At 36.9% G+C, this 16,572-nt stretch overlaps 1 protein-coding gene across 2 annotated transcripts in view; it reads left to right on the forward strand.

Moving 5' to 3' along the window:
• Positions 1-16,572, forward strand: part of NRG3 (neuregulin 3) — a 390,074-nt gene that overhangs the window by 346,917 nt on the left and 26,585 nt on the right. For both annotated transcript variants that reach the window (XM_069863204.1, XM_069863205.1), the window contains exon 5: positions 12,153-12,255. In XM_069863204.1, the coding sequence (XP_069719305.1) occupies positions 12,153-12,255 (103 nt within the window). The remainder of the gene's footprint in view (positions 1-12,152; positions 12,256-16,572) is intronic.

Below are 16,572 nucleotides of genomic sequence, written 5' to 3' on the forward strand. Positions count from 1 at the left end.
ACTATATGGTTTTGGAAAACCATGCAGCTTTTTGAAGTGGCAAGTTTATGGATTGTTTCTGACACTTTTTGTGTTTCACTCTTCAAAAAAAAAAAACTTGTATGTGTACGGGTTTTTGAAAGTGGAATTCTAGGAATAAGTAAAACTGTATTCTCAGCTACTCCTAAGAACTCTCTTTTAACTAGGCACACAATTAGGATGTATCATTGATGTCATGCAATGTGTCAGTTGCTAAAGATTTTTTTTTTCTCCAATCCTCCTGAAGCAAGGAGATGTGATGAGGCTTGCACTGTGGCAGTCCCAGCAGTCACATACACGTACAAGTTGGCACTTGAGCAATTTGGGTTTGGCAGCTTGCTGCCTACCTGCAGCCACTGCCAAATACACGGACCAGATCCCTCAATGTGGGTGAGCACAGGGAACATTCTGCTAGACGTTTTGTGGGCTGAGGACTTAATTGTCTTAACACCGCTACTCACATTAGTAGACTTTAAGCATCTGCTATTGCTCGGTAGGAACAACTGGATTCGTTATCCCTCATGTTGGCAAAAAGCCGCTGGAGGATTAAAGAAAGCATATAGCTGCTTATAGTCACTGTATTTACTTTTCTTTCTCTGCCAACATAGTCTGGTTTTCTCTCTGATCATTTATCCAGCCTAGTCTTGAGTGCTGTAGTCGTGGTGAGCGAACATGCACTTGCTGCGATAGGGACCTGACTGATGAGAATATTTCATTGGAAGGTGAGGGGAATGCCAGTGCATCTGTAGAGGTGAGGGACAGCATGCACTAAGCTAGATCTCTGTCTCCAGTTTCCCACTGGCTCATGGAGTAGGTGGAGAAAATCAGCAGAACAAGTAATGGGTGTGTAAGTATACAGTCCTGTAGTCCTCTACATATCTGGGAGCTTTGAGTGAGGATGGCTTATAGATTGGCATAACTCTGTGAAGAACACTTCTCTGACTCCATCTGTCAGTCTCTCTCCTTGTCATCACATCTATCCCTGGTCACTTGCTTTGAGGAGAAGTCTAGCCGAGGAGCTTGGGCTTGGAACAAAAAAAAAGGCGGTACATAAATATATGGTCTGTGCCTGCAGAGTCTTGTTCAGAAATTGTTGTACTTCAGTAGCAACGGAGTCCTTTGTCACGTTTTTCTGCAACTGACTAAGCCCTTGTTCTTATCCTCCATGCCGTCACTCTCCAGAGCCTTCCCAGGTAGAACACCACAGTTCTGTTACAGTATATGAAAAAGAAAAGCTAAGAATATTTTAAGTTATTAATGTTTGTTTTCTGTGATTCTCCTGTCACTGCTTACGCCATTTTTTTGGTAAAAAAAAATCTATAAAAGCACCCCGGTTAAAACAGTAGCAGTCAAAACATCAAGATGGCACTTAATTATATATTGCTTGACTTACTGTGAGCTCCTGACAAACAACAATAACTGTCAAATACACTTTGGTAACTTTGATATTAGGTCAAGATTTGAGTAGAATGTTCAATACTAGCAAGTGAGTAAGATACAGAATGTATAAGCTTCACCTTTGGGAGAAATTGCAGTGAAAAGGCTTTGTTGATAACAGCAATACAAGCTTTGAGATCAAATGAAGTATCAGCTGGGAAATTAAGACATTATTATGTTAGATGTTAGCCATGCGTAGGATCTTAGAAATAACAACCCTCATCAGCTAAGGAATTACTAGGGCAGAATTAAGGGATGCTATTGCTTTATAAAGCCATAACAGAAAAGGTCTTTATGGAGTAACATATAAAATGACTTAAAGTGCAAGGATTATATATGTGATCCAATGCCCATTGCACTTAATGCTCCTCAGATTAGTTCCTATATATATGTATATATCTTAGGAAACCATGATATACTCTGTAATACCTCATGCAGGAAACTTCTGTCTAAATGTCCTTCCCTCTGCTTCCTCCATTTACCAGCACAAAGTATGGTTGAATCAGGGCCTCAGGAGAGCTGGAAAGCTCAGCTGAGTGTAAACTTTGAAGAAATAGAAGGTCATATTATAATATGAGAAAAATGAATGCTGAGTTTCACTTTGAAAGGTTTTTCATGCTGATGGTGGGGGGGAAAAAAGGATGATAGCAAAGACATTTTTAAAGTGCAGTACTGTGTGCCGTTATAAGATTTGCCATAAAAAAATAAAGGAAGGAAGATAACAAAATCGGAGAGGGATGATGAAGAGATGTGCCAAGAAGCGGCCAAAAATTAAGATAAGAAAAGTCATCTCTCAGGATTAGGATAGCATACTATTTCCCCCCACTTAAGACTCTTACACGGAGTTGTGGAGCTTACACAGTCAGAGAGAGAGCAATGGAAGATAATTATATATTGTGCGGGAAATTTATGGTATGGAAGATCTCTAGGATCTGGCAAATAATTCATAGCCTGCAAGAATATACGTGGAAACGTAACTATTGGAAAAAAATAAAAACAAAAACCAAACTAAATCCTTCTGAAAAAAAATGTGATTTAATTCAAAAAAAAGATCACTATATATTTGTAATATTTTTCAGTCTAAACTTTTAGGATTTTTTGTTTGAAGCTTTTTGTGCATCAGTGAAGACTTAGAAGCCTTTCTTTGTATAATACAGAAAATGTTGCAAATGTCTTTGTTCAATGGAAAACCAGTAGGTAACATTTAGACTTTGTAATGTATTACAATTGTGGGGATTGTTGTTTCCTAAATTTCAGATAGTTTCAAACCATTGTGAATGCTCAGCAGTGCCGTCAACACAAATGTAGCTGGAACTGTGCAGATTGTGTGCTTGTTTGGTGTTTGGCTGTGAAGTTATCCGCGCCTTGCACCTTCCTTACCTGCTGGCTTAGTATGAGCCTGTCACCAAGAGCAGTCTGATGGTGAAAGACCTCTTTTAAGGGGTTGAATTTGCATCTCTAGAACCCGCAGTAGAAGCTAGAGGCACTTGGAGCTGTGATTCTCAGTGAGCTGAAGTGACATAAGGAGTAAGACAATGGTAGATCATGAAGTTTAAACTACTAGCTAAGAGGTTTGAGTACTAAGACACAAGTGGATTTAGCTGGTAGTTCAGTACCAAGGTACTAGCAAGAATAACAATGGTGCTATGAAGGGGTTTTGCACTACCCAGACTTGCAGAGTACTCCAAAAGTTTGAAAACCTCCAGCTGCCCCACTGGAATTTCCTTTCAGTGTATTTTTGCATTTGACTTCTTTGTTACTGCTCCTTTGTTCTTCATTTTCTGCTGGTTGCATGGGTCACACCTGTTGGGCTGCGGGTGCTGTCCCAACCCTGGTGGACTCTTGGTGCTGCCTCTCTTGCCACTACACTAGGAAAAATACTCCCACAGCACTGATGCTGGAATTCTCTATTGTGCAAGATGAATACACAAAGAAAAAGCATATAAAGGGGAGATGTCAAGCTCTAAAGTTCTTTTCACTGTCAAACAACAAGGGGGCAAATTGTTCTGCCTCATCATGTTGTTAAGTTTTGGATGTTCCTATTCACCAGTGTCTACTTCTTCTTGCTATTGTCAGTCTCTTTTTCATTTGTGGTAATAAAGGCAGAGCTTTCTGTGTCCGGAGACCGGTAACTGGTATAATGCTTATGGGATAACTGCTGATGGCTGACTGAGTTATAACTGAGTTTGGCTCGGTGACTGGAGTATCATTGTTGGTCAGTGACCTTCTGACAAAAAATAGGTGCTTTGTGGGGCCCTATCCCACTCCATTTAAGACATGGTGCAGTCTTTTTGGGGGAAAGAGATGTAATTTCTTTGAAAATGCCTGCTGCTTCCCCGCTCTGTTCTGCTGAAAGCTGTGTATTTCTTTTCTCAATTGCAACTCCATTGCAGAAATAGCACAGTGTATAGGGCCATGTGCTATCCCCACTGCCTGGGTAAAACTTCAGTAACTCTATGGCTTTGTATCTCAAAGCTTTGAGTTTTCAGATGAGATGAGGGCAAGACTGCATCTCATTTAGGTGTAGCTGGTTTGCCTAAAATTTTACCCCATATGACCATGATACTACTTCTTCAGTGACCCGATGTGTTTTTAGTAGAAATACCCTCAACAGGGGTCTAATATAAAATAGAAATGAAATGTTTCAATGCATTATTTTTCTCTCCAGCAGATATCAAGTTTCTCTCCTTTGGGACTGCTTTTTCCTAGGGAGCTGCTCCTTAGCCGCTCATCCCTTTCACACATCAGCAAAAATGCAAGCAGCCATCAAGCAGGGAGATTACTGTCAGAGTATCACAGTTTTGGATAGCTTTACCCTTGTTATGATAAGTTTTTTTTCCATATGCTCATTGCCTAAAATATTGCCATAAATTTTTTAGCTGTCAACCTCTATTAACCAGGTAACTTATTCCCCTATACCCAGACTGGAAGTTAAGTTGGGGTATGGAGGAAGAATGGCCTTCAGATTTGATTTTCCTTTTATGCCTAGCAAACACAAGTTAAAACATTTCTATTCAGGTTGAATCAAGCATTAATATTATAAAAAGAAGGTTTGTGTGTAATTTTTATTCTTATTAGTGTATAATAATTAAGCAGTACAGATTAGCTTACTGGGTGTATTTTTGCAGTAATGGAAGGTCTTAAGAGAAACTTAGAATTGCTATAATAAAATCTAAAACTGAATCTTTCAAAAAGGAAAATTAGCACACATACACGGAGGCTGTGAGGCTCAGGTAATTACTTTTGTTAATTTATGACTGACCTTATCAATCTTAGATATAGAACAAAAATTGATAAAGTTGGTAATAGAATTGGATTGTCTTACTTGTAAATTATCAGTACACAAAACCTCCTAACCAGACTTTTTCTTAAAAAGGAAAAAGTTGCCTCTAATCCCTAAGCTGCCTGTGGAGCTATTTCAAGCCTGAGATTTAATAAATGTCTTGCATTGAATGTGCTTAACTAGGCTTTGAAAGTTTGTTAGGTTTGAGTTCTGGTTATAGCTGACACAAATTCCCAAGTTCCCTGCAGGCAAAAGGAAGTGACTGCTTCTTAGGAAACTAAAGTTAAAATCAACTTACTTTCAGAATTATCATCTTACTGTTTAAAAGTACTTACCAAATTTTCACGTTGTAATAAGTAGCACTTACTAAGAATTCTGGCACCTTCACAGCTGTTGCAACCATAGGCAAGACTAGATATTCTTCTCTAAGATTAGCATCTCTTTTTTATTTTTTGCAGATAACTCGGCACTATTTCGCTCATTTTATTCTGTGGACTTAATTTTAAGAGCGAATTTGATGGAAATAATCTTTCACGAGATTTCACCTTTCACACACCAACCTCAAATAGCTGGTGGAGAGATCAGGATTAGAGCATATGCCTTTGCATCCCTGCATGAGTCTATAATGTTGTACTCAATTCATTGCTTCGTTTTTAGTGTTCCATGCAAAACTAGTGCAGATACAACATTAATGCTGTAAAATCAAGTGCTCAAAATAGGTCAACCAAACAGGTTGAACACTCATGCTTTCATTTCTGGCTTTCATGTATGCAGAAAATGCTCTCGCTAGTGTTAAATACTGATAATCAAACAATGCCTAATACTATGCAATTTTAATATATAATGGGCTGCGTCTATTTCATTTTGCTCTCATTAAGATCCTTCTGCTGTGGACGTCCCACAAGTAGAAGAAAATGTATTTTATTAATTTTTATTATAATCATGGAATGATTCTTCCCAAGAGAAAATCACTATCAAAACTATGAAATGCTTTATGAACTTTTGCTAGCAGAAGTCAGCTTGCTCTCATTCCAGTTTGAAATGTGAATCCGTGCAATTAACCTCAACTGTACCCTTTCTGTAACTGATAGCAGATACAAACTTCTGCCTCCTGACTTGTGAACCTAAGTGTTTCAAAGCCTTTTTAAAGGGGAAATTCTACCCAGACAGTCAAAATTTAAAGGAAGAAAATGTGGTGTCCAGTAGAAGTAGCCAAGAGTTAGAATAAAACATGGTATTATATGTGACATAATGCATGTGCTTTTAGAGGTGCTGGAACAGAATTATCTGAGGCAGGTTTATCTATTTCATGTATTTGCATAGACTTCATTTCTTTAGAGGTTAATATGTTTATATTAAATTTTATCATGTTAATGACTGAAATGGAAGAGGCAGTATTATCCTCACAGTTACAGAAAGAGCAAGGGTCAATGAAGAAATCTGTGAACTGTGACTTGTACGATTTCAACTGTTAAATCATTCTGCCTCAGCACAAGCTGCAGCATATGGCAGTGAATATGTACAGGAGGATTTTGCAAGTGAAAGAACAGAAAACTCTTCAGAGAGTTGGAAGTCTGATGCTGAGGCAATCACAGATTTTGTGCAGCATGCAAGTATTTTTTATTCTTGTCACGAATTAAATTTAGAATGCTTTATATAGTTCAGCACTTATCAGATATAAATCTGAGCATATTGGGAAAAATGTGTTAACTACTCTATTGCCTTTCAACTTATGGGAATCTGTAATTGGAAATCTTCGTGTTGTGTCTAGGGTTTCCATGCAGACCTCCTCTGTTGTTGTATTTGGGACTTTGAGGATGCAGGACACGGATAAGAGTGTAAGTGGCGAGTGATGTTAATGAGGTTCTGGCTCTGCAGGACTTTCCAATACAATGTAGCATGCTAAGAGATGTGTCAGAAGATGCGCAGGCAGGGAATGAAAGGAAATGAAAAAGCATGTGGCAGTGAGGTTACAGCAGAGGTGACTGACCACTTTGCTGCTCTGGCGTGGCATAGTTTTTGCATGGGGACAAAGAGAAAGCCTGTCTTCATGCTGTCTTGTAATTTAATGAGGAAAAGCTGGTTTTATGTTCTATCCATTAGGCCTCGCTTCCTCTGTAAACTCATAAATGGCAGGGATTGAGAAAAAGGTGAACATAGTATCAAGATTTTCTGATGAAAACAGTAAGTCATAGAATTATTTTTATTAAGTTTTTATTGGCATTTATTGATGGGAGAAAGCACATGGTGTGCAGTTTTTTTGTCATACCTACAAATGACAAGAATGGGTTTTCCGTATTTCTTCTATAGCAGAAACGCAGAATTGGGGATGATAGCAAGTAAGGTAAGGGAATGCTGAATGCTGTTAAGGTTCATAGTGCTTTTGGGGCTGGGAGTAAAAGCTTCGGCAGAAAAATTAATCTGCATAGTTATTTGTATTTTTTTCCATTATAGAGCAGAGCTTAAGTAAAGCAATTGTATGGTAAATGTCATAATTTCTTAGTTGGCTCAGTTTGAATATTCAATAATTATTCTTAGTGATGCTTGTGACCATACTGAGATTTTATTCAAGAGCCGTTGAAATAAGCACTACAAAGGGGAAAGTTACTATTTTTGTTTCATTATCATTTTGCTTCGGTCACATGCACAGCACTGGTTTTGGTATTTGAAACACATTTCAAATATATTTCAATCAATTCAGAAAATACACAACAGAACTGAGGATCCAATAATTATGGCTGGGAATGATACTGTGGATTAAGATGCTAACAAAGCCTAACATGATCTGTTTTAATTAACTAAATTGTTTTTTTCACATCAATATGATTAGGAACATACGTGGTTGTTTCTCAAGGACCTATTCTTCCTTCTAAAACACAAAGATAAGGTAAATTTCAGCTTATTTACACAATAAAACTACCATATCCTTTTGAAGTAACAGTCATGAGAAAAATGTGTCTACCCTACCTTTTTTTAATCCTCTGAGGACTTATGTGTATGCTTCAGTGGGTCTTTGCACATTCATAAAGCAGAGAGATGACAGCCTTTAAAAATAAACTTTAAAGAGCAAGAGAATAAAAAAAAAACCCCAAACCCTAGTACCTGGAATATGGCATGTACTTTGGTTTTTTTTTTTTTAGTAACAGGCAGATGAAATTTGACTGTGATGTGAGCTGTTAGAAACTGGTTCCATGGGTCGCCTGTAGTAATTTTGTGTTTTGTAGCGGTAGCAAATCTGTGAGATGAGCATTTAAAGCATGAGAAGTTTACATTCAGTGGGGTGCCATGACACAGGTGAAGGGAGAGAGATAATTTAGTAGCAGGAATGAAATTAAGAAAAAAAACCAATAATATAAAGACAAATGGGCTAGAGATGTAACAGCACACACAGTGAATGAAGCCTTGTCTGCAGGAACCCAAGCTTTGAAGAGGCTTCACATCTCATGTGAATTTGTCTTGGTTTTATGTTCTGGAAAGATCTTTCTTTACGTAGTTCTTCTTAAAGGAAATAGTCTGCATCTGAACAGTTTACTATATTATTTTTTAGCACCGTGGTCTGTGGTTGTATTTGTGTTAGTTTAGGTTATGTATTTTGTATGATTTGAATGCTTGGTAGAATTCTTGTTCTGTAGTCTTAACTTCTCAAGTGGATTATGCAGAAATATCCATGGCAGTTTATATTTTGTTTTTTAGCTGAAATATTTTCTTGGCTGCTCATTAAATGAGGGATGTTCTCCCTAGAGTATTTATTTCAGTAGAATGTAATTAAGGGGATTTACTTCACAAGGAATATATGAATATATGTAAATAAAGAGAGCCATCATTATTTCAGTCACACTGTATGTTACCTTAGGAAGTTTGTAGGTATGTCTATACACAAATTGATGCACATCTTCAACTAAGGAGAAGGAATTTTCAGTTGAATTTCTACAGCTTTCTGTTTTGTGAGAGCAAAAGTGCTTTGCAATACTTGGTTATACCCTTCTGCCTTATTTAAAGGCCCTGTTCAGTGTTCCTTGGCTAGAGAGGATCTCAGCTGTGCTCTGTGTTTAGAGCAATAGTGAGGTTAAATCGAGACGACAATGAGGACACCTTCAAAGTTTCCAGAGAGAGACAGATTACATTTCTGTCAGTAAGAAGGTGGGGTTTTTTAAGAAAAACTCAACGTGGAAGATTAGAGAATGGAGAAATGCTTAACTGATTATATTTTAAGATATTGGAGACAAAAAATTATGGAATCCAATACATAAATAAAGATTTAAAGGATATGAAAAATGAACAAAGATGTCTCAGAAATGGAATAAAGTTAATCAGTAAGTAGTTCTTTAAATATGCATTTTACAAAATAAACAAAAAGGAAAGAAAGCATTGATCGGCATGTGTTGAAAGCTAGTAACAGGGATTAATCTGACTACACAAAAGACTTAAATCTTTGTATAGTTGTTTGAGCAAGATAATATTGTCCAGTCTCTGAAGTGCTTTTATCTTGGTAATACATATTCTAAAACATCTTTAAGAAAACAGCGATAGCTTTTCAGGGCTGACAAAGACCATAGCTGCATTAAACTCTCCATTTCTCAAAAAAAAATAAGAAGAGAAAAAAAAATAAAGTATTTAATGAGGACTTAGGCTGAAAGAAAATCAAAAGTAAGCCTGTTTGCACATACTACTTTAATCAGTTTCTTTCAGTAAATTTATTTATTTTATATTTAACATTTGAGTGAAGCTACAGTTCATACGTATGGCAAATTTAGTTGTGGTCTCAGGCAGTAGGTGCTGAATTGGTACTCGGGCAGAATAGATTAACAGTTGCTAAACTGAACAGTTCTTTAACTTATAGCAGTGTGATTCACCTCAGTATAAGAATTCAAAATTTGTAATATTAGTCCTTTATGTACTTTGGTGGAATTGGAAGTTGGATTATGTTTACACAGGCTAGTAAAAACAAACATAACAATAAAATTAAACCCCCAAACATTTAGTTCGTTGCCAGTGAGGATTTACTGTCTAGATCCACATTTTATACTTGCCAGTGAGGAATGGGCCTAAAGCTCTACTGGAATCAGTTTTACTTCAATGTTATCAGGTTTTCCTATTGAACTAGAACTTTTCCAGTTGTATTTTAGACATGTAAAATTTTTTTCTTTTTAAGACAATGTTTTAAAAGTAAAACTTTTAGTATTTCAACATTAATTGAGGTGGAAATGGCAACAGGAGCTGAGGACATTTTGCATCTTAGAAATGGCTTTTGAATCACTGTGGCATTCTTTGAGAGAGCAAGTAATGAAGTAATTAAGAAATAAAAATTTGGTATTTGTAATTTTATTTGAAATTTGAAAATTTTATTTGAAATAGCTTATGAGAAAGGAACTGGGACTTTTACAAGAAACAAATTACTTACAATTCCAAATGTTTAGTAATAGCACTGTGATATTCATTCTTGAGAAATTAATAACTACTATTAGGAGACTGTGCAGTGCCTTCACTCATTACAGCACCAGATAGGATTTGGCTGAAGTTCCATTTAGGTGTAGATTTCTTTTCAATATTTGCCTAGATTCATAGAATCATAGAATAGTTAGAGTTGGAAGGGACCTTAATGATTATCTAGTTCCAACCCCCCTGCCGTGGGCAGGGACATCCCACTTCATCAGGTTACCCAAGGCCCCATCCAACCTGTCCTTGAATACCTCCAGGCATGGGGCAGCCACCACTTCCCTTGGCAACCTATTCCAGTGTCTCATGGTGAAGAAATTCTTCCTAATGTCTAGTCTAAATCTGCCCTTCTCTGGTTTATACCTGTTCCCACTCATCCTATCACCACAAGCCTTTATGAATAGTCCCTCTCCAGATTTCTTGTAGGCTCCTTTCAGGTACTGGAAGGTCGCTATCGGATCTCCTTGGAGCCTTCTCTTCTCCAGGCTGAACAAGCCCAACTCTCTCAGCCTGTCCTGGCATGGGAGGTGCCCTCTGATCATCTTTGTAGCCTCCTCTAGACCAGTTCCAACAGCTCCATCTCCTTCTTGTGTTGAGGGTTCCAAAACTGGACACAGTACTCCAGGTGACGTCTCACAAGAGAGCAACAGAGGGGCAGAATCACTTCCCACGACCGGCTGGCCACGCTTCTTTTGATGCAGCCCAGGATACAGTTGACCTTCTGGGCTGTGAGCGCACGTGGCTGGCTCATGTCGAGCGTCTCATGGACCAGCACCCCCAGGTCCTTCTCTGCAGGGCTGCTCTCAATCACATCATGCCCCATCATGTACTGAAAACGGGGATTGCCCGGATTGCATCACCTTGATGTTGTCATACAACATTTTCTTCTTACAAACCTGAGACTTGCAAACCTGGAAGTTGGGCTTACTGTCATTTACTGGACATATGTGTTTGGTATTCATATTGATGCAGGGGTCTGCACTGAAGATCTATAGCCTAGAATCGAAATGTAGGTTTGTCGGTGTGCAAGCCTTTTACTGTGCTTTGGTAATCCTACATGTTGGTTTTTCTGCCTAACATATACAAGCTAAAATACTGGTTTGTATGTTGATTGTTTGGAGAAACTGATCTTAAGAAATAACAATCTGTTCAGCATGTTAGTGCTTTAGACTAGAGAAGTAGTTGAAATAATAAAAATAAAATATAATACTTAAAGAGATATTGATGAATTCAGTGTGTGAAACCGCAGTTGCCTATCAGCTTCTGTCTGCTGTAATGAATGAGTGTTTTCTCTTGTTTTCTTATCTCTTTTGCTTTTTCTTTTTTTTTTTGTTTCATTCTGTTCCTGATTTAAAATTAATTAGAAGATCATGACATTTATTACAGAAATTTCTTTTTAAAAATAGACTCAATGAAAGCAATATCTGGTACATTGTAGCATATGAGCCATTGAGATCCTTCCAAGTTGATTGAATTAATTTTTTACTGTGGTATGTTGCACGTAAACTTCAAGTACAGGGAATGACATGGGAGTAAGGCATTGTAATCACCATTCAATAAAAAAAAAAACCCTTACAGTTTTAGGTAACTAAAAAAAAATAAAACTAAAAAGGAATCTCATGGGACCTCATGAGAGCTCTGATGGGTCTTGCCTTGAACCAGAAAAACTCTGTGTTGTAGGATTCTTTATCCTATTGACAGTAGAAAATTTCTAAAAAAGGTAAAAATTATTAAGCCATCCTGGTTTGTATTATTATGTGTGTATTGGAACTATTTTCTAAGACTTTCCTAGGAGGCCGCAACTCTGTGAACCTTATCTAGATGAGAGGTTCAGAGAAGCATCCATTCTTTGGGCCAGCCTAGACCTGTAAATTCTTCTGTATGTCCATCAGTCTATATGTCCATGATGAGCTGAAATCCACTTTTCACAAGTATTGTTTTCTGATGCTTTCATAATTCTCAATTTTGCTGTTCACAGAGAGCGAAGAAGTGTACCAGCGCCAGGTGCTGTCTATTTCCTGTATCGTCTTTGGCATAGTCGTAGTGGGCATGCTTTGTGCCGCGTTCTACTTCAAAACAAAGTAAGAGCCTTCGTTAAGTGTGTTTGTTACTTAGCTTCTATCCTTTTACGGCTTTATGATTCTTCAGTTTCTCCCCTCATTTTGAAGCTGTTTTTAAGCCTGGGTGGGTTAAAACAGTTTGCCGTGGTCAAAGTCCAAAAAAAAAAAAAACAACCCGAAATAATAATAATATCTGTTCTTGTTTCTATTTTCTGATATCAGAAGAGAAGGTGTCCTTTCCAGTTCTTATTTTGACAGTACTTTTGTGACTTTTATTATCAATGCAATAACTACTTCCTTCTTTTGAAAATAAAAGTTTAAACATGCCATCTCCTTTCTACCTTTCATTACATAAGCCTGAATGTCCCTTTTGCTTCTGCATGCTGAGAACGAAGGTAAAGTTAGAAATGCAGAAGGAGACAAATTCTTTGCAGATATCTGTAACCTGTAGGTAATAGCTGTAAACTGCTGATGTAGTTACGTAATGACTATCTGTAACACACAAATATATTGAACTATACAAATGTGGTGGAATCATCTGCACTAAACTATTTTGAAGTGAAATACTCTTCACTCTATTCTTTACCTTCCCAACTCTTCACTCTATTCTTTATCTTCCCAACTGAACATTATTAAGTAATATTCATTGTTTTGTGTATAATTTGAGTTTCAAAATCCTGATAGCAATTACATGACCTTCTTGTCAGTGCCACTCTATCTATAAATATGTTCTGTATGGTTGTCATTCCTCATCACTCATTCCTGTTCCAGCTGGAGCTAATGAGAGAACACATATCAATATAAATAGTACCTGCATGAGGTTAGTTATGGTGGCTGAGCATCAGAAATATGAAGGTTTGCAGTATTTAAAAGTTTGTTTGCTTATCTCAATCCCTGTTTTTAGAATTTATTTTAATGGGTAGGAAATCTGATGAGGGCTACATTTTATTTTTTTAAAAAAGCATTTCCATCAGGAAAAAAAAGAAGTTTGAGAAATCACCAGAATTTCCACCCCTCCCCCTCCTTTTCTTCTCCTCAGACTTCATATATAGCTTCTGTACAGTTTGAGTGAAGATTTGAGTTGATTCATGTTTCATCTAATCACTCCTTCCTGTTCCAGTGTCTTGAGGGATTTAATTTAATTGTTCTTTGGACCTAGAGTTAGACGGTGATCCTAGTTGGTAGAATGCTGTGGCAGGACAGTTCCTCTCTGTGATCTGCTTGGTTGTAGGATAAATTGTGAGCAGAGACTGCCACTGCATTAGCAATGTCATTGTGCATTTGGATCCACAGGAGAAAGAGAGAATAAATGTGTTCCTGTTCTTCCTGGCAAAGCTTGGGGGTTTTGCTGATGAAGAAAGATTCAGCAAAGGCAGAATTAGATTGCCAGGTGGGAGAACATGCAGTCAGCAACTGAGCATAGCATTAATAAAATGTCCCTCTTGTTATTCAGCTCTGCCCCTCTTGATTTGGCACTGTTGGGAGGAGCGGTGGAGAGCTGGGTTGGAACGACCTTCAAGATACCATCAATTTGATGATGTGGTGGGGACAACTATGTATAAAAATAATGAGTAGAAATAAATTTTCAAAAATGAATTTACAGGAAAATCATGCTTCTGATCTCAGCAATAGGTCGGGGTGCTGGGTTTGGTTTTTTGGCTGGATTGTAGATATGATAGTTAAGAGTTGCTGGGAAGAGTTGAAATGTGCCTGTACCAGATTCTGGGAACTGAAGTTTGAGGGAGGAGTAATGAAAAATTGAACACCTCCAGTTCAGTCAAGAGGTCTTACCCTATATATGAAACACAGTCATCTTAAGATACTAATCAATCCATAATTCCCTGGCTGTGGCTCCATCTGAAAAACTGTCCAAAACATAAATAAGAGTGTCTGGACAGGGTTGCATAGAGGCCATATAAAACAGAATTGTAACTCTGACATTGGCCAGTGTCTTAAAGGTGTAAAATCTGACAAACTTAGAGTGCCTCTACCCTTCTCACATGCTAACTTTCAGTCAACAGATTTTTAGGAGCTTCTTCATCAGGCAGATGTATCTTGATCATGCTTAAGGCTTATCAAAGCATTTCTCCTGCATGGGGGATAATCCTCTGATGTATCAAAAATTTAAAATATTGCTAATGGCTATGAAAACTCTGAATGGTGCAGCCTATAAGAAAAAAGTTTCCATGAAGACACTGACCCTGACTGTCTTAGTTTGACAATTGTATAAAACATGCTGCTATAAATATTCTCTATGCACCATTAGATTAAAAGTCTTTCTTTAAAATAAATTCAGTCTGGAGAAGTTTAGAACTATAATTAAAACTATGCCCTTCCAATTGGTCCTTTTAGGGTAATCAAGAAAGTGCTGTAAATGTTGGCAATAGAGGGAGAGTACAGTAATGGGCTGCTCTTTATGGCTTAGACTTTTATAAATGACTAGTGACTTCATTTCTTGCTGAAGTAACAACACTTTGTTGGCAAATATCTCTAAAGTTGAATACATAAGGCCCATTTGTTTTGAAAAGAACAATTATAAAATAAAAATATTAATTGGTAACTTAATGATTAGTAGTTTCTAGTTTTATAACTTTACATCCTAGAGTTTCACAAAATTAATATGCATAAGCCTCATATTAATGTTAAATTGCGTGACCATAAAAGGAAATTTATTATTAAATTGTTTCTCTTGGTGAATTATCTTCAGAAATCTCATTTGTAATAGTAAAGATTGCAGCAGTGAAGCTGAATATTCCAGTTTGCTTTTGTGTTCGTAGATATAGAAACAATTCTAAACCTAGGTTTTCTAAATAAATCCAAATTTGAGTTCCAAAGTGTTTGTAATTTGTTTTGTTATTTTCACGATTAAGTTGTAAGAACATTATATGTATAGGAAAGTCCTAAAGACTGATGCTGTGATCATGCTTTGCTGTCATTGTTTAGACTTTATATGAAGTCTCCACTCATAAACAATCATCAGAAAAGATTGGATGTTCCATAACCATTATGGAGACTGACATGCAACTGGCTGGCTTTCCAGCAGGACATACAGATATACGTGCTTATTTCCTCGGTGTATGTAATTTAGTTAGTTAGAAAACAATTATTCATACAAACTCTAGGTTGCTTTTATGAATTTGCCCTGGAATTTTGTAAGAAGCTAAAGAGTTCACTTTAGTATTTTACAAATTAAATTATTCCATTTAATTAGTTTCAAAAATGAGTAGATATCAAAAAATGTTTGTAAAGGAGATGTTTCAGAATCAACTGATTAATCTGACAATACAGTGCTTTTGATTACATATCTATTCAGATTATTCTGATGGTAAATTAAGAAGTTGTTTTGACTAAGGAAGAATTTTGAAAGTTTAACAAGTTTTTCTGCTTGAGAAATTATTTCCTCACCCACCCATATTCATGAATCTTAGTAATTATGAGCTACACGTTATACTCAAAAGATGCCACTTATATTTGTAACATGCTTACGATGTAAATTCATTCTTTTTCATATGCTGTGCTGTTTCAAAAAGAGGATGTAGATAAAAAGCATAAAGAAACTTACAGAGTATGAGATTTATTATAGTTTAGGACCTGTGTTCAGGAAACGTGCTGTAACAAATACCTACTTTTAAGCAGATGCTTACAGCTCTTGGGATTTAAGCAAATGCTTAAATTGTGCAATTCTGAATCAGAACTGTGTGTCTCAAAATGCAGAGGAGCTCCCATATATTTATTGTAATATATTAAAAACTATATTATTAAAATTGAATATATGAACTGCGATACTTCTCATTGCTTCTTTAATACTGAGGGAATGTGTCCTTCCTCACAGTTTCTCCCCTTGACTGCTTAAGTAAGTGATTTTCCTCTAGTTTCTTACACTTCCCTGTGCTACACAGACTCCACTGAAAGAAGTTAAAATTACTTTTCTGCCTCATTTGATGTCTAATTAATTGGCCTGAATCGAATAAGATGCTATCAAACTTGATGAAAAATCACCAGAACTTTTTCAAAACGTTGCTGATGCTTCTTTGCTAAAATTTTAAATTTCAGTATAGAAAGACTGTATTTCCTTTATTTCTTACTGACACTTCCTGGAAGTCACTTTCTTCATAAATTTGGCTCCATCCCAGTTGCTGTCCAAAGGCTGCTGGTGGAATAATGAAGCGCTGCTGCTGCTGGCGAGTCCTTGACCTTACTGGGCAGTTTCCAGGGTCTTTGTAGGTTTGCTGCTGGAGATGCATCTTCTGAGGAGAAAAAGGAACAAGGCAAGGAAGGGAAGAATTAAAATAGTATTATGGAGTTATTTCTTGTGAACTTTTTAAAGTGACAGTCTCA

This window comes from Phaenicophaeus curvirostris, chromosome 9 (assembly GCF_032191515.1).
Source record: "Phaenicophaeus curvirostris isolate KB17595 chromosome 9, BPBGC_Pcur_1.0, whole genome shotgun sequence".
NCBI lineage: Eukaryota > Metazoa > Chordata > Aves > Cuculiformes > Cuculidae > Phaenicophaeus > Phaenicophaeus curvirostris.